Source organism: Enoplosus armatus, chromosome 8 (genome assembly GCF_043641665.1).
Source record: "Enoplosus armatus isolate fEnoArm2 chromosome 8, fEnoArm2.hap1, whole genome shotgun sequence".
NCBI classification, from domain to species: domain Eukaryota; kingdom Metazoa; phylum Chordata; class Actinopteri; order Centrarchiformes; family Enoplosidae; genus Enoplosus; species Enoplosus armatus.
Genome location: NC_092187.1, coordinates 18888905 through 18907585, shown reverse-complemented (window position 1 = coordinate 18907585; position 18681 = coordinate 18888905). Strand labels below are relative to the sequence as shown.

The 18681-nt window shown below is 39.3% G+C and overlaps 1 protein-coding gene across 1 annotated transcript; it reads right to left on the bottom strand.

Annotated features, from left to right (window-relative positions):
- Nucleotides 1-1466: 1466 nt before the first annotated feature.
- On the bottom strand, nucleotides 1467-14311 carry pfkfb2a (6-phosphofructo-2-kinase/fructose-2,6-biphosphatase 2a). The gene is made up of 17 exons (XM_070909882.1): nucleotides 14240-14311; nucleotides 13310-13504; nucleotides 12156-12281; nucleotides 11639-11735; nucleotides 11302-11368; nucleotides 11159-11233; nucleotides 11004-11060; nucleotides 10774-10898; nucleotides 10056-10263; nucleotides 9386-9532; nucleotides 9181-9285; nucleotides 8848-8977; nucleotides 6339-6401; nucleotides 6187-6251; nucleotides 3776-3976; nucleotides 2708-2777; nucleotides 1467-2613 (listed from the first exon to the last, which is right to left on the bottom strand). Exons 2-16 carry the CDS (start codon nucleotides 13398-13400, stop codon nucleotides 2724-2726), a joined length of 1611 nt encoding a protein of 536 aa, XP_070765983.1. The 5' UTR covers nucleotides 13401-13504; nucleotides 14240-14311; the 3' UTR covers nucleotides 1467-2613; nucleotides 2708-2723.
- Nucleotides 14312-18681: the final 4370 nt, after the last annotated feature.

Sequence of the window (18681 nt, the reverse complement as noted above, 5' to 3'; positions counted from 1 at the left end):
TTTATTTAAGACAATACCACAACGTGGTCAAGTAAAAGTTCTGCATTAACGTATATATATTAGCAGCTAAATATACATAAGTATTAAAGTGCAGTTAACAAATGTGCCTTTCAAGGCTTTCTTAAATGTATGTTTTACGACAGTGTTTCCCAACCTCAGGAACCCCCAAAAGGTTAAGATAAATCTAAATAGTTAGGAGATGGTTAACAAGTTATGACTTTTCTCTGTTCTTCCCTTTTCGTGGTAACTTACTGGATAGTTTTATCTTCTCTGTCCCCTAAAAACGTTTCAAATTAAACAATCGTAGAGGGGAACATCGTTCACAAGAAGACAAGAAGCCAAAAAGGTTAGCTGGTGTTTTATGATGTTTTGAATGTGAACATCTTAATCTACAAAGTATCTGGTAACTATACAGCCATCAGAGGGATGTAACAGAGTAAACGAAAAGACCATTTTCATCTAAAAGGAAGTAAAATGGAAATATTCAAGTAAAAATACTTGAAAACTGAATAAGTAAATTAAAGTTATTTCCACCTCTGCCCAGTGTTGATGTGTGTGTTTCAGCAGATAAGAAGACATTGTCATCTCATTACAGTCCCTCTGACACATGGTGGAGATGTTCTGACACATGAGGATATTGAAACTAAAGGTCAGCTACACTGTGACCCAAACCTTCATGGACAGTTCAATGTAAATGTAGTCAAAGCATTATTTATTAAACAATGTTACCACATAAAAACAACTAAGAATGACAAACACATTGGTGTACACCCCTTCCTCCTAATCAACGTGGAAATTAATCTAAGCTTTTTATCTGAATCCACTCATTCAAGGATCATCATGAGGCGCCAAAGCAACTGGCAGACTAAATTCTCTGAAGTACAACTGATTATTTGACCCTTTCCTCCTCCGTTTCCCTGATGACTCTTATATCAAGTTTTATTCTTATTTTCTACAGAACTCTGGAGTGACCCAGTGATAATGCTGGTAACGATCAGTTAGAAGCTCTGACAGCATCTTATCATCATTACAACAACAGTCCATTTGTTAGAGGTTTCAAGAGCTGCATCATTTGTTTGGTAACAAGCACTAGTGACGTTACGATTTCTGTCACATCCACTTTGAATGGATTTAAATATTACATGCTCATGATGTTAGATAATCTGCATCCGTGACAACAATTTAACCAGATGTATATGGCAACGCCACACCTTACTGTAAACATCAAATTCACAAATCTAGATTTGGCATCGGATGAGAGCTGAAACATGCACTGAGAATTAACATTTCTCTTTCAGTTTCTGTGATGTTATGGTGTCTTGCTCTTCAGGGACATGAAGGTTGGCAGACAGGAAGGATACTCCCAATGAGCTCACTCACACACATTTCTTAACCAAACTAAAAGGCTTTTTTGAGGACAAAATAATCTTAAATACTCTGGAAAAAAAGCTGAGGTCAATGTAAAATCTGCTTAAAATTAACTTTATTTGATGAAACATGTACTGCACGGTGTGGAAACAACATCAAAGCTCTTTTTAAGACATCCAAATGTATTGCCAGTCCTTCAATTCAGGTGAAACATACTTTTGCATATCGTGCATATACTATAATATTTTAAATACTCTCCATGACTATTCTCACAGCCTTGAAGTCCTTTAAATAAAGGCACTTTTCCAAATGATTGATTCATTCCAAATATTAAAATCAAGGTCATGTGACCAGATGTTATCCATACGGTGAAGGTAACACTTCACATTCAGGATCTTTGTTGTATCAGAAGTACACACGTGATTTGTGAGAAACTAAAATGCATTTAAAAACTTGAGCACTTTGTGTTTAAATTTTTTTTTTGTGGAGTTCAAATGTGATCAGCTTTACATGATAGACAGTCGGTGGCTGAATATATTAAAGCTGTTACTTGAGTAGATGGCAAAACATACAGGTAGGCATCACTGAAGAGAAGAACGGAATAATTGTCAACGAGGAGAAGCACTTTTTATAGGGCTAGACGAAACATTTCATTACTTTTTACAGCTTGTGTCTGCCCACTGCAAGCTAAGTTGCAATTTAATATGCTTTAAATTACACTACAAAACAAATGTATTACTACAGCTTGTCAGACCACCCAAGGAATGATGGACAATACCTGGGAATGTTAAAATAGGCAACTTTAAGAGAGAATCTGAGGAAATGCTAAGGCTGTGCATGGCTTCCTTCAAGAGAGGCACACTCTTACACTAAAACTGAAGGCAGTAGCTTCCAATGAGGTATACAATTCACAATCAACATGTTCTACATCTAATACAGCATATTATGGCTGTACACTACAGTATGTGGAGTGTGCTAGGAGCTAATGGATGGGTTTTACTACTGATCTTTACAATATATATCTGAGGTGGCTATTGTGCAAAGGCATTGAGTTCATGTATGTATGTGCACGCGCACGCTAACACGCTCACAACCTGTCCAACAAAAACCGAAGAGATAACACACATATAGGGTTACACAGAAGTGGTGCGTAAAACAGTGCTTGCCAGGGATGTAATGGCTGAAGCTGGTTGGGATTTTACTGGTGGTCCTCAGAACTGGTGAAACATCCATGAGGAGAAAGGCCTGGGATAAATGGCAAAACAAAAAGGGGTGAGATATTTGAGGTGGAGAGTACAGGTGTTCCACATGATAAATAAGAGGAAACGGCTGAAAATACCTGTTTCTGAGCAGCTTTAACTACGAACACAGTTGTCTGTGTCTGCTGCACTGAAACCGTTCAGAGAGTCCTGCAGGATGCAAAAGGAAGGGGGAGAAAGTAGACGGCATTAACGAAAACACAAAGCCAAAAAAAGGAATGAGGAGTTTGTTTTCACTGGCACTGACTGAACCTGAGCTAATATTAAACTCAGACTTCACCAGAGTGAAACACTCTTCCTGTTCCTTTCCAGCTGCTGTGAATTGAAGGACTGGAAAAAAACAACAAAATGTATCCCTTCACATCCAAGATGCTTTGTTGCTAAACACTTACTTTACATGGAAAACATGAAACTACATCACTGGGATTTTATACACAGAGCACCAAAACCAAAAAAATGCACTTTCACTTGCTTTTATTATTATTTTTTAGCTTAGTTTTCCCATTTCTGTCAGCCTTGGCACACATATAATTATTATTCATTCCCTAATTAACCATTTTCTTCACCATGTTTCTAATTTTCCTAATTGGTATATGTTAATGAGGTGGGCGTGTCCACGTATGTCCAGAGTGGTAATTGGTCCAGGGTTTGTAGTGCATGTATATGGAGGATTAACATTACCTGCAGTGGGAAGTGTAGTGTTATAAAAATAAGAAGTTAGCCTCGGCTAGGTAGCTAACTGTAAAGGCTGGTGCTCAATATGTTCAATTACCAGTGCTTTCAGTTAAGCTAGCTCGACACGCAGTCTTCTTGGGAATAAACAAATTATTAAATGTGTTCCATGACACCCCTCCACCGACCCCCAAGATGAGTTAAGTTATAATTAATTACTTAGTCACATGGTTTCTTTTTACGCTAACTTTTTATCATTTACCTAGCAATATTATGTATTGATGTATTCTCTTATTTTTGACTTTTACTACATTTTGTTGGTTTTGGAGCTCCATATGAATTTCTTCTTTTACGAACTGACAAATAATCCCAATTGTTGCCAGACAAAGTTCTCTTTATCCTCTCTTTAATTACTTATCCTCTATTTAAAACATCTTTAAACCTCGATTCCATACAGAAATATTCACAGCACTGACCTCGCTTTGTAGCAGCTCTGCCCCCTCAGACGCCTCAGAGAACTGCATGCTGGGTAAAGTGGGGGCCTGGGACAAGCGGGCCTGTGGAGGGTTGCCCACGCTGTAAAGACGAGGTCGTTTAATCTGGTCTTGGCTGGACAGCGGAGTGAAGCTGTTTCGTCGGTGGAAAGCTGGAGGCACAGCATCTGTCGTGACTTTATTCTGGTCAGTGAAGAACAGACGGACAAGGCCAACTGATTAACACGTGTTTATACTAACCAAACCTCCCCTACTGTAGGTCTGAAATCACTGTGACCCGTGTTAGTGACTGTGAGAAGGCAAAGAATGAAAAACAACTACTGAGACAAACAGCCATAAATACAAAAGGCCATTGTTATGTTGGTCTCAGCAGACAGGATATTTTTCACCCCATTTAATAAGAGGTTGTCTCTTGTTAAATGTGATTATGTGTTAACACCCACTCTGTCTAGGACTCTTGGTTTCAACAGTCTGCACTCATCAGTACAACCAGGGAACAGATATGGAGCTGGCTCATTAGGAAATAAAGACAAAAGGCACAGTACTGTATGTGTCATGGAGATTCCCTGACACTGATTTATGAACGGAGCGTGAACAAGTCACTCATGAACAAAAGTCCTTATATTAAAGTTACTATAATATTATTATATTAGATTTTTATATTAACAATGGCTCAAATGACTACATGAATGTGAAACGGGTTGCTCGCAGTGATGAACCGGCAGATTATCACCCGAGCACTTCAGTGTCTTTCAGCTCATTGTTTTGGTTTTACCTTTGTTGAAGAAGCCAAACCTGGACCCCTACCTGAACTACAGGCTTATTTCTAAACTCCCTTTCTTTTCCAGTGTTTTAGAAAAAGTTGCTGAAAAGCAACTTGTTCAAATGCTGGAACTGAACAAGTGTGTGATAAATTTCAATCTGGTTTCTGGCAATGCTACTCCACTGAGACAGCTCTCCTTAAGGTCTCAAGTGATATTTTATTGGCTGCAGATGCTGGAGATTGTTCAGTTCTGGTTTTATTGGACCTTAGCGCAGCATGTGATACTACTACTACTTTGTCCCTCTCTGCGGCTGAACTTGCGTCGGACACTGCTTTCCAGTCAGCAGCCCCCAAGCTTTGGAACAGTCTGCCAATAAGCTTGAGGTCTTTGGACTCTGTGGAATAAAAGCAGCTAAAAACCCTCTCTTCAGGCAGGCATTTAGGTAGCATGTGGTATTTCATGTTTTAATTTGTGTCTTATGTCTGTTTCCCTTTGTATATTTTATTCTGGTGTTTATCCTTGTTTAATTTATTTGATTCTATTTGCTTTTATTTCTTTGACTGTGAAGCACTTTGTGTCTGTGAAAGGTGCTGTTTAAATAAACATTGCTTGCTTGCTTTTACGGCCCGTTTTGGTTCACTCTGACCGCTCTCATCAGGGTTGTTTCCCGATGCAGGAAGCTATTTTAAGCTAAAGAGCTCTGATAAACCCACTGTATGCTACCTGCCCAGCACCTCATCAAACACGCATTGATTTTTGATTGATTTGAACAAAATCATTGATTACTTTTCTGGTGTTTGATGACGACTGAGGTATCATTACTGATGATTGGTGTATTAGATACATCTGACAAATTCATGATAATACAGGCGCTATAAGTAGCCAGAAGCTGCTCTGGCGTTGTTAAAGGGCTTTGACAATATAACACATACAATCAGTGACATTGTGCTTCTCTTTGCCGTTCCTGTCATTGACGGATGGAACAGATTGAGGTATTGATGTGCAAACAGGTAATTAGGAGCTTAAATGAGAAGATCGATAACACTCTCATATTTGTCTGATAATTATGAAGCTAGAGCCAGTTAGCTTAGCATAGACTGGAAATAGGGGACAACGGCTTGTCTGGCTCTGTCTGAAGGTAACAAAATCGGCCTATCTGCACCTCAACACTCTAATTAACATGTTGTATCTTGATTGTTTAAAGAAGCTTTTACTGGGTTATGTGTTGGGCGATTTCTTGCGCTTGGCCAGAAAATAGTCCCCCAGAGACTGCACATATGCGGCCACTTTCAAACACAAAATATGTCCTCACATATCTGACGAAAAGAATGAGTGTGCATATTTCTCTTCACTTATATACATCTGGCACAGAGACTTCTGAGAGAAGACTGGATATCTGGCTCCTGAAAGCTAAATGAGAAACAGTAGTGTGTAATTTTGGTTTGAATTTTTTTTAATTAGCCCTGGTCAGAGCAGTTTATCCAGTCCTGACTGTAGAGCTTAAACTGGTCCTTCAGGCTGCATGGACACAGGGACTACACTGAATTGCAGTGGACGTGGCAACGTCCGACAGAGAAAAACTGACAGCATGAGTATGACACGAAGTAATAGAAAAGGTCAGAAGCTTACTAATGGTCTGTCCTTGTGAGTGTTGACAGCTTCCACCTTCAAGTCAAACATGTCTACTTTACAACCTGGTAGAGGGAGACAGGAGAAAAATACATCAAACCCAACAAAGGAAAAAGTTAGTTTCTGTTGTATAATGAAGTGTAGTAACTCACCATAAGCCACAGGGGTGAGTTTTAGGACAGTGTGCAGGGGACACTTCAAGTAGGGTAGATCATCTGTGCCAACAAAAATAAAAAACACTTGAGACTTTCTGTGTCATGTTTGCGTTCCCTCCTAAATGTGAGTGGATTTTTCTCTCATGTTTGGGATGGCATATCACTCAGCATGGACAGCTGTAAAGCTCAGGCTGTGCTTAATAAAAAGGTACAGTACATGATTGCTGTGTTATGGCTGCCCATAGGGGGATACAGTGGGATAAAATGCCAGAGGTGCACCCACACTGGTTGGTTTAGCTGTGGTTTAGACTTTAAACAGATGTTGCAGCAGTTACCACTTCCTCTACAAACCCTGAAACCCTCTGTCTGCCTATGCCTAAATCTGGAGTTGTTTTTGAGCAACATTTTCCACTCTAACCAGTCAGTCATTACTCAGGTTTGCCTTTTGTGCCCATTTCGTCACATTTATACATGTTTGTTGGTATTTATGAGTCAAAATTCCTGTCATGGAATACTATAATATTTGATTCATTGTTAGCTTAACGATTAATCCTCATTAGATGGAAAGCTACTGGCCCTCCCTGATGATTGATTTCCCCCTTATCCTAAAATGTTTGCGTACACTCCCATACCAACATATTAATGATATAAATGGTCCATTGCAATATGATGTTCTGTTGGATCCTTAAAATACAGGAATGGACCTTATGTTACTCTCCACATTGGCTAGTCAGCAAGTGTCTAACTGTGCTGCATTTGTTGCTGTTGTTTGTTTTATTAATACTGTTTTGTTAAATTTGGGAAAATTAATAAATAGTGTCTTTTTAATCTTCAAACATTGTTGATAATATCAGCACAAGTTCAACAAACTATATAAAATAGGCTTCATGAGATCTATAGATCCAGTTGCCTCTGATTTAGTATTTCACCTGAATCTTTGCAGACATAATTAAATCTGTGGCTGACGGCAATTCATTTTTTCCGAAGTCAATCATTTGTTTCCTTACTATCCGCCAACACATTTGGACAAAACATTAACAGCCATGATTCTGCTCCATCACATAATGTTCAGTTCATTGTAACGTCCCACATATAAATCACTACTATATGTAGATCTCTAATTGCTGAGAGGGTCTATTTCAAATGGGTCTTAGAAGTGGCCTGGAGCTTAGGGCGGAGTAACAAGCTACTCACTTAAACCTATGTCTAATCCTGTTACATGAGTTAAGCATATATCTACCTTCAGAACAAGGTCAGATGACGCCAGTGAATCATCAAATTACAACCAAGTCTGATTTGCACATACGCACCACGTTTTGTGTGACACGTGCTACTGTACTGGTGCAAGAGTTAAATAAGATTCCATATTAGATGAGTCTTGTGCATTTGACAGTGAGTCATAAGTGGTCTTATTTTAGCTTGATATGACCCTGAGTCATAATTTGTATTTGAGTGCTGTTCTCCATCCCTGCCTATAGGTGGTGCTGTTCACCCTGTTCAGTGTGTTTTAATGATTGGACTGGAGACTGATGGGGGCCTACTTTAAAACGGCACCTGCCGCCGACGCTGGCTTCACTCCGCCTTATTCCTGGCTCCCAAGTGATCTTTGTTTCATTAGATTAGATTGATTTTTCTCCTGTTTATGTTATGGAGGTTAGGGTTAGGTAAGAGCCCTGTATTTTCTTTTGTTGTCCTTTGTTGAAGATAGGCAAGTTAGTTGGTAATATTTTGGATTGATTTGTTTATCGTTTTGTCTGAGTTTGTTTGGCACTGGTCATCCTGGGGAGTGGGGAAAGAGGAGAGTCACTTTATGCTACGCTCAGGTTTCCCCAAGGCCGCGCGTGACAAGTTACTTATTTTTTACAAAATACAAACACCTCCCATTGTTTTGGTGCAGCTCTCATTCCAATGCCCTGCTACTCACACTATCGCACATCCACAGAGTACAGCAATGGCAGATGACTTGGAAAAGCACATTTCAAGGTTACAAAAATGCCTGAATGCTGCAGTGCTGAGTGTGATATTCTTCACACAACAATGATAATAGAGCCCTTATACTTGTTTTGTAATCAAACGAGTGGTTTGGAAATTGCTACTCACCCACTCAAGCTGCACTTTGCCTCTTTTACTGTACATCTGCCTACTGGAGTGGAGCATTTTATGTTTAGTTAGCGTTGCATCATGAATACAGAAGCTTTTCTGTCTCATTAAGGCTTGAACTTGATATATCAGTCTCAGGTGGTATTGAATATCTCTCCAGTGTGTCTTCAACAGCCCCCTCAGAAACATTTAGTTTAACTATTTTTCCGCACTCAGGGGAACAATATGGCCTTGAATTACTTCACTAAGCTCTTCTGTTAAATAAGTATCACTTGAGTATAAACATCACCACAGTAGTTTTAGATAAATAACATATTAGCAGTGATTCAACAGCAAACTGTAAATATGTCTTTATAATGAAAAGCACTGTCTTGGCATGTGTCATGTTTCTGTTTCTGCATTTAACCTGCGCTCTTGTCCAGGAAATAGGCAAGCAAGCAGCGCATGACGGCCTGATGACAGATGACCAGCACGTTGCCCTGTCGCTCCAGCTCCATGATAACTGGCTCCAGCCGCTGAACCAGGTCCTGGTAGGACTAGAGCCAAAAGAAAGGCACATGAAATCAAATTATACAGAACTCGGTTTTGTTCTGTTTGATTCAGTTATTGTGTAAAAAAACAAAAACATAACGGCCAAAAGTATAACAGATCCTAATCTGTCAGTCAGACTGCTGACTGAATCAATTTGTAATACATGAGTGGGTCAAACGTCTCTTTATAGGAAAGAGAAGGCCTTTACCTCTCCTCCAGGGTAGCGGTAATGGTACTTGTCCTGGTCCCTCATGGCAAACTCCTCTGGGTATGTTTCCTCAATCATTTTATAGGTCATTTCTTCACACACTCCCTGAAAGACAAATAAAAGACTAATAAAAACAGTCAAACCTTATGACAGGCGCTCACTGCGTGTGTGTCTTGTCACTTCTGTGACGTATCAGAGGACATACAGCATCTATTTCATTTAGGATCTTCCACTGCTCGTAGGGGACTCCCAGCTCCTCTGCCGTCTGAATGGTGCGTCTCAGCTGGCTGGTCCAAACTTTCAGGTCCGACAGACGGTGCTCTTCCACGAAACCCTTCAGTGCTGCTGCAAACTGACATATGAAAGAGACACCTTAACACAGAGTAGTTGTAGATTTTATAACGTGCAAGATAATTTCAATTTGTAAAAGCACTACACTACATTATATTAAAGAACTAGTTCGATATTTTGGCAAATAGGCTTATTCGCTTTCTTGCCCCGAGTTAGATGAGAAAATTGATACCACTCTCATATCTGTCCCTTAAATACGAAGCTACAGCCAGCAGCCGCTCAGCTCAGTTTAGCCCAAAGGCAGGAAACAAGGGGAAACAGCTAGCTAATTAGCACGTTATATCTCTTCTTTTTAATCCATAAAAAAAAAGACAAAAGAAGAGCCAGGCTGTCTGTTTCCCCCTGTTTCCAGTCTTTATGCTAAGCTAAGCTAAGCTGCTGGCTGTAGTTTTACATTTAGGAGGACAGATATGAGAGTGATATCAAACAAGTGTGTTTCCCAAAATGTTGAACTATTCCTTTAAGACTTTGGAGATGCTGCTATCTTTATAAAATGTATGAGTGAGATGAATTTGTTAAAGCACCTGTTTGCCCCTCTCTGACAGTTCAGAGTCGCCCCCGATGCGTCCCTCCACATTGTGATGGCTCTCTCCATGCCGACAGAGGTAGATGGAGTGGGAGTGTACGTGGATGTTCATGAGGTAGTAGACTATTTTACTTTGGATGTAGTCCTGCACCCTGTTGACCAAGAAACGACGGCCAACATTGATGACCTGGATGAAGGACAGGTTCCTGTGGGTCAGAGCGAAAAATGACTCAAGGCTAGGGAAGGGATATCATGTACTGTTGGTGTAGTCTAAATATCCTGATATTTCATCTATCACACACTTCAGAACATTTTGAATCACTTCATTAAAAAAACAAATCCTCGACAGTTGAGCCAGTTGGCAGGAATTATAAAAGTTACAAGCTCTGAATCAGTGGTTTTCCTGGAACCACATGACCTACATTTCTGACAAAAAGACCGTATATATTACCGTATATCAGCGCCACTCCCATTAAATAGAAGACGATAGCCAACTGTATTACAAATGAGCTCCTGTTTCCACCTGCTGGACAGTTTCGGCAAGTACATGTTCTTACCAGTACAATACCCAGATAATCTACTACACTACACTAGAACATTTTTACAGTTAGGTCTAAAGGACTTTATGTTTGATTGTGTTAGTGTTGAGAAATGACAAGACAAAAGGTAAAGAAATGCAACTAGTAGCGTCCTTAACAAAAAAAGGAACCTCTTACTTGTCGTGTTCGTCCGGGTCTAAAGGTTGGTACGTCACTTTATAACATTCAATTCTCTTCAGAAAATCCTCCATGACACTTTCTCTGTCCCTCTCAGGGTAATCTGGGCTGGACACCTTCACATCCTTTGTGAAAGAGAGATTTGTAGGGATGATTTAAAATGACATCTGACAATTCAAACACATAAGTGTGCTCGTAATTAAGCTTCAAAGCATGAACGCATCATTTACCAGGATATTTGTTGCGATGACATCTGGATCGTCACATATCGATTCAACAAAAAACACCTGACAAAAGACATTCATAATTAGAAATGCATGGTTCAAAGATAGTTCAAAATATACTATCTGAGATAAAATCATTAAATCATCAATGCATCTCTGACCTTGTATGCATTTTCCTGTGCAAAATTAAGGATGAGTTCCCTTCTCTCTCTGGTGGTGTTGGTGGCATCAAAAACCTGACAGACAAACTGACAATTAATCTCTAGTAACAGCAAATACATATGCTCAGTTTTTGTATCCTTACAGCGATCTGGCCTCCCTCCTCATTCAGATAGGCCTTAACATCCTGCAGCGCCACCAGAGCACACTGTCTGTGGAAACATAATGAGAAGATTGATCAGGAAATGGAAGTGGTTAACTTTTAAACGTATCTTCAACACATGAAGTGGTGTCATAATTGTAGCCCCATTTGTTAAACAAACATCATGCAGTCATAAGAGGCATTTGCATGGCGAGCCTACATGAAAAGTAACCAGGCGTTTACTGTTCTGAGTAACTACAATAGGAACAGGACGTGCAGAGGAAGTGATATGGGAGTCAATCTACTACACCAAAGGAGATAAATATAAAGAGAAACTCACTTTCTTATTTGCATTGCTTCTTTATTGTCATGTCTGAAGAAGTCATAGGACTTGTATGACTTCACTGCTTCTCTCCTATAAACTCCAAGGTTGAACACTGCAAGGGAAAGACATTCAAAGGCAAAGGTGAAAAGGATTACGGCATGCACTCGGGGAGGGGACCTTTATCTGCCAAACCAGTTCTCCCAGTTCTGCGTTCCATTCATATTGACAACATAAGTGCACAACTACAAATTGATAGAGGGCACTGACATAAATATAACACAGCATAGCCTTAAGCACAGGATTTTCAGTAAAGTACAGTCTTTATAAAAGGATCAATGTATCATGGCACCAGTCTGTTTTAATCTACCTCCAGATGCACCTCTGCGCTGAATACTTTCATTTTACAATATCTGATATCTCACAGGGCTAACAGAGGCACTGAACTCAATCTGAATTCTTATTAGTTTTATTTCCCGTGTACAGATCAAAGGTTACGGGCATAAACATGTATTGCCTCGGAGTCTGTACTGACCCTTAGTTGGCACTCCAATCCAGTTGAGGTAGCGTGTCAGCTTCTTGGACATGTAGGTTTTCCCCCTGGCGGGCAACCCAATCATCACTATCACAGTTGGAGAATTGGTCATGTAGGAGGCCCAAGCTGCAGTTTGCACACACACACACACACACACACACATATGTACACAATCAGAGATTTAGTTATTAATAAACATGTAAGAACATTTTATGACCTGCAACCCCTTCACAAACTTAAACTTACTACCCTCACTTTTACTTTAAACTTGCCCCAAAAATGTCCCATTTGTAATAAAAGGGCAGGTATGCATACTGTATACACTGACAGCAAGGAGAGGGAGGGTTGTGAAATAATCCAATGTCACCCCTGCAGTGTCCATCTATCAGCTGGTTAACATTTAGTTTAACATTTCCGTCATACCATTGTCGTCTCTCGACTGCTGGTTAATGTTTAGCAGCCCAGTTTAGTAATCCAGTGTAACCTTTTCGGCTGGGACATGAAATGGAAAATATTTTCCAGCACTATTTTTTTTCTCCCCTTTCTTTCAGTGTCCGTGAAAGATCATCCTCACCTCAGGGAAAACTGTCAAAACAAAGACCTGGCGAGACCAGACTTGACTCGAGATTCTACAAATAGATGTCTGCAGGTTTACAACATCAGCAGACAAGAACAGTTTTGTGTTCAGGACATACTTTGATGGAATCCTTTTAGATTTATCTCACACTCCTGATGAAACATTCCTGAGTCTGTGAAGTTGAAACTAAGCCAAGCTCAGTGACATTTTCACTGGCCGACTCTGAATGTTGACCTTGCTCATTACAGTATTAATATGCTTCAAAAGATATGTGTTGTAGCACCTGCCTTTACAAACACACCTATACACGGTATACATACTAATAACAGCGACAGAAGGTGCGTCAAATTTGACATTTAACAATCAGTGCCTGCTGAAGCCTTATCGCCTTTCTTTACTCATGGTCAACAGAGTAGGAAATGTAATTAGAAGCACAATTTGCAGCACAATGTTACTGCATTATATTAAATAATGTCATAGTTAAGGTGCACAGAGCTCAATAGTTAATACAGAGCGGGTCAGTGTCTCAAAAAAAAGAGTCAACGTTTCACCTTCAGAGGTAAAACAAACCACTCACAGCACTTCTTCTCATTGGCCCTGAGGTCCGTCCTTTTGGCCTCTGCTGGGCCGTCTGAAGCAGCTGCAGGTCTCTGCTGTCTGGCAGACATGACGGGTCTGATCTGTGTCCTGCTGTCCGGTCTTGGCTGGTCTGAGGACTCTGCTCACTGGTAAGATGAGGTCAGCATCTCCCTCCGTAGAGGACAGGAGTTTGCTGTGTCATATCAAACGCTGTGATCAGAAGACTGTGCACACAATACAGTAAAATGCCAACTGAAGTTCAGATGTAATGTAAGGTGATACTACTGTAATATATCTTAGGATGCTGAAGACATACAGAGAATAGAGAAATCCTTGGAGGACACAGGCAGAGTCAATTACCACAGGAAATTCAGGAAGTTCATTTCCTCCTATTATGATACTCTAGCACTGATTTATATCAAAGACATCTGCATCAGCTTCGCAAATGTGAAGAATTGCTTGCTCACTTGTTTTAGGGCTGCAACTATCATTTTTATTAATGATCAATCTGTTCACTATTTTGTAACAAGTCAGAAAATAGTGGAGAAAATGCCCATCACAATGTTCAAATGTCTTGTGTCTGACCAACAGTTCAAAACTCTGAGTGATGCTTGGTTAGAGTATAAGTACAAGTACCTAGCTAGTTCGGTCAAAACTGTGAAGTAATAGTGAAGTATAAGTTCAACATTTCTGCCATTATTACATGAAAATCTAACCCCTACGTCTGTTTTATTAATAGTCAGAGCAGAAGTTGTATCACTGTATCATCCTCTCACCTACTGGTAACGTTACATTAACACTGTACGTATCGTTACATTCTTGGCCTGCAAAGTTCATCACTTCTGCCTTTAATAAAAGAAGAGTCGTTTAAAAAGACAAAGAAACGTTGAAACAAAGCGGGGCTGAAAACCCAAATGTTTAAACTCACCACAAATCAGCAGGTGCCTGGAGATATTCGTTTTTTCTTCTTTGTTACGATGCTGCCATCAGTCGGCTTTAACCGCCTCAGAGACGACTGCTTCTTCCTCTCGGCTGTTTTAGCTCCTCCCCCTCGGTGTCTGCTGATACCGGAAGTTCACCACTCCGGCTTCCGGTTGTGCTTTCAGAAATAAAATATTTTAAAGACAGCATCTCTTAATACTTCTATTTTGAATAACACCTACAAGTATTAAAGCAAAAATGAAATACACATTTTAGGGTAACACTTTATTTTAACCCTATTTGGCATTCATAACCAGTATATAATTAATTAATTATTGATATATATATATATAAATATATATAGTTTGCGGTAGAGCTGGATTTTAACAATTTCATAGACTATTGCATCATATTTTATAAGCTGATTATGTTTAACATGTGAAACAAGTACAATATTTCCCTCAGAAATGTGGTGAAGTAGAAGCATAATGTAGCATAAAATGGAATTACTCAAGTAAAGTACAAGTATCTCACAATTGTACATCAGCACAACACTTGAGTAAATGTACTTACTATTACATTCTGCCGCTGATTATATCACACTATATACATGATTTGTATATGTGTATGAAGAGTTACTAAATATTTTATAACTTGCTGTTCATGTGTTTTTTCATGCCATTAATCATTAAACATGATTACAGCTCTGTTATACTGTGTTATCAAATCTTCATAAACTGTATGCAGTTATGGATGCTTTGTATGAGGAGTTACATTTGTTGACACACACAAAAAAGAAAGAAATACAAATACAAAATAGTAATGTAGAACTACATTATGGTGTAACTAAACACATAAAGTGTTTATATACCACTTGTAACTGCTAAATAAGCATCATTGCTGAATAACTTTACACTGGTGTAATAGTATCCCTGCAGTAGAATTTGAAAAGGGGAACACCTCAAAACCATCACTGATCAGCTTGTAGTCTGGATATTTATTTTAAAAACTACAGCGGAAATGCTGTTGCTCTTCTGTCACTCCCAAATTAATTGATAAAGATGTTGCATACCAGCTACAACAACTACATTTAAGTCTATTATGTTTTGGGCTGTAAAATTTTGTTCCATCACATCACTGAATTGTGACTGACTGAGGAATAAACCTAATGCTGATTTTGACTAAAACTTTTTAATTCCTTGAATTTACTCCCCCTTTATTTTGAAGGCGGTCTTGTTTTGCCTGTCATCAGCTGACTTGACGCATCTGCTCGAGGTTTTGTGCTGCTGTTTCATCATGAAGCCTAGGGGAGGCGCCATGGTCAATAGCTGTGACGCAAAGAGATGCCGGCTGGTGACAGCATCCTGCCGCATGTTCATTAAAGGAGCATTCCACAAAATATAGAGAGTTCTTGTTATGTTCGTCTCATGGTGCTGGAGTCAGTGTTTTGAAATATTATCAGGCGCAGAAAGGGAATCATCACTTTACGGTAGATGGAAATCACCACATTAATAACTCTGTAACAATAACACATCTACTTACCTACAAATACACACTGTGCTCTAACATGTACGTATCATCCATCCATAAATCCTGCTGTATATACTGTATATATGCACATGTGCATGCACTGTACATAACACAAGCGTGCATGCGCCGACCTTGCATGCAGCCTGTTACAGTCGCTCCTGTTAGTTTTCTTATTTTTCTTACTTTTCTTCTTTATTCCTTTATTAACTCTGTAAAAAAAAAAATCTCTAAATACTGACTTTGTATAACTTCCCCCCGGGGATCAATAAAGTATTTACATATTTTGATTCTGATTCTGATAACCATGCACTTCATGTATACAAACTAATTTAATACTTTACCCATTCAATATTCATTCCTTTGCACTATTTGTATTTGTTTACAATTGTACATTGAATGTTGTTGATGTTATGTATATATTTATTTATATTTAGGCCTGCACCTATTTTTTCCACCTACTTGCATGTACATAATAGTTCTATGTTTTTGGGTTTTTTAACAATCTTTGTTCAGCTTTGTTGTCCTTGTGTTTACCTGTATGTCTATTTCTATTTACCCCTCTGTAAATTGTTCTTGGAACTCCAATTCCTTGCATGTGAACACATTCTTGGCCAACAATGCTGATTCTGATTCTGATTCTGGTCAATAGTCCTGGTGGAAATGGTTGCTTTCATTCCGGGATGCTGCTGAGTAGATGAGGCTCAGATATTATGTGTTATCACATATCTTCTAGGTGAGGTATGAGTGGACGAGCAGAGGGGATGTAGAAGGATGTAGTTCTTATGTGCTTATTCATTTCACAAGGTTTTTTTCCCTTTGGTTTGTCTACACTATACAATATATATGCCAAAAGCATGTTGGCACCTGCTCTTTACACCCATATGTGATTGCTGAACATTTCATTCCAAACCATGGGCGTTAATATGTTGCTATAACAGCCTGGGGAGGCATTCCACATGATTGTGGAACCTGACAGCAGGAATTTGCTCCCATCCTGACACAAGACCATTAGTGAGGTTGGAGTCGGTGTTTCAATGAATCTGATCGGGTTGACGTCAGTGCTCTGTGCACAGGCCAGTCAAGTTGTTTCACACCAAACTGGGAGAAACATTTCCTTATGGACCTCATCTGTGCACGGGAGCATTGTCATGTTGATACAGGAGAGGGCCTTCCCCAAACTGTAAAATATGTAGCATGAAGATGTAACTTTATTGGAACTAAGAGACCTAGAATAACATCCCCAGACCAAAAGCACAGTGTGCACAACGGTGTCCACATAACTTTGATCATATAATGCATGTCTCTATATATTGTATGTTGCTGTTATTACTAAGAAGAGTATTATTTGTATGACCACGTACTAAAGTGGACCAAATGAAAGTGTTCTGCTGACCCTTGTTTTATTTTAAGTTATAAATCAATAAAAACAACTGAGCACAAAAAAAGAAACAATAGTAGCTTTGGGATCACAAAGAGAGGTTTTCCGGACACTATTTTCCTACTCCAGATCCAAGAACAACAATTAATAGAGTTGAGGTAATTTGTTCAAACATAAAAAACATGCATTCCAAAACTGAGTGGCATTCCCCTTTAATTCTACAGCTTATTTCATACAGAAAAGATGCCACATAACTCATTTCAATCACAATTCTTTGTTCTGTTAAAAGAAGCTAACCTTCACAGTGTCTAACTATTATACCATAACAAGAAACAACCCCTTCGTCTGTAAGATATGTGCTTTTTGTCAGTACAAGATAATGTGGAACTACGTTGTTTTTGCTCATTTTCCTAGCTGGATCTCTGAGAGGACAGATGCCAAGAGTGGATATGTAGCCAGAGAGAGAGAGAAAGAGAGAGAGATGGCCACGAGGGAGGGTACTGAAGTCAGAATGGGCGGGTGATTCTCAGTGTGTTTCTGTCCATCAAGCTTACACAATGACCCAGTTTTTTACCCCAAAGATATTCATGGCAACTGGCATCGACTTTGTCTCAAGACAATTCTGTAAATTCTAGAAATCACTTGTGAATATTGCCTCGTCCACATGGTGGTTGAACAGCACATCCACATCATCTGCCTCCAGAGTTGCACCTTCTGGTCATCGTTTGTCCATTTTGTAGCCCTTTGAAACTCAGGAAGTACTGGTAAACAAACTGTCTGAAGATCCCTGATCAGGTCATGCTCTCTTGAAGTTCAGTATGTGGCAAATAAAGGGATCCGGCTCTAAAATGATAAGAAAAAGGAGGACTTTCCACCATTTGTCACAGTTAAGAAACTCTTACGTACAGTACATACCCTGAATGCCTTACACAGATTGAATAGCCTCAGATCATTTGCAAGACCCATTTAAAGGAGTATTGAAAATTGACCGGTAAGGATCTTTGTATATTTTTATATGTAAGAAGGCCATGCTTTTAGAGATTACACAGTAACAATAAAAGATCTAATCTAATGCTTATGACTTATTTGTGTGTAATATTAACTTAGCAGCTAATATTACCATTATATTATGGATGAGTGCAATAAAAAAAAACACACAGCAAGAATGATGACCAGGACATGTAGCAAAGGGATGTTTAATGATTTCTTTGGACAATGAAATGCACATGTCCATTGTTGATGTAATACAAATAAGAGAATAAGAAAATCAACAACTTGGTGTTGTGTCAGCATTCCCAGTTCAATTTCATTTCTTGTTTGATGTCAACTAAAGATTCAAAATGGAGCAGAACAAGATGTCTGGAGTGTCACGCAAGGACTGACCAGTAGGGGGAGAGCCAGCTCTTACTAAAAAAACTAACAAAAAAACCAACTAGTGAGTCAACCTACACTTGTGCATGAGTATCTGCTATGCCCAGTTCCACTCATGTACCCTTGGCACTTGTTTTCCATTTGAGAAAACTGAAACATGGAAAACACCA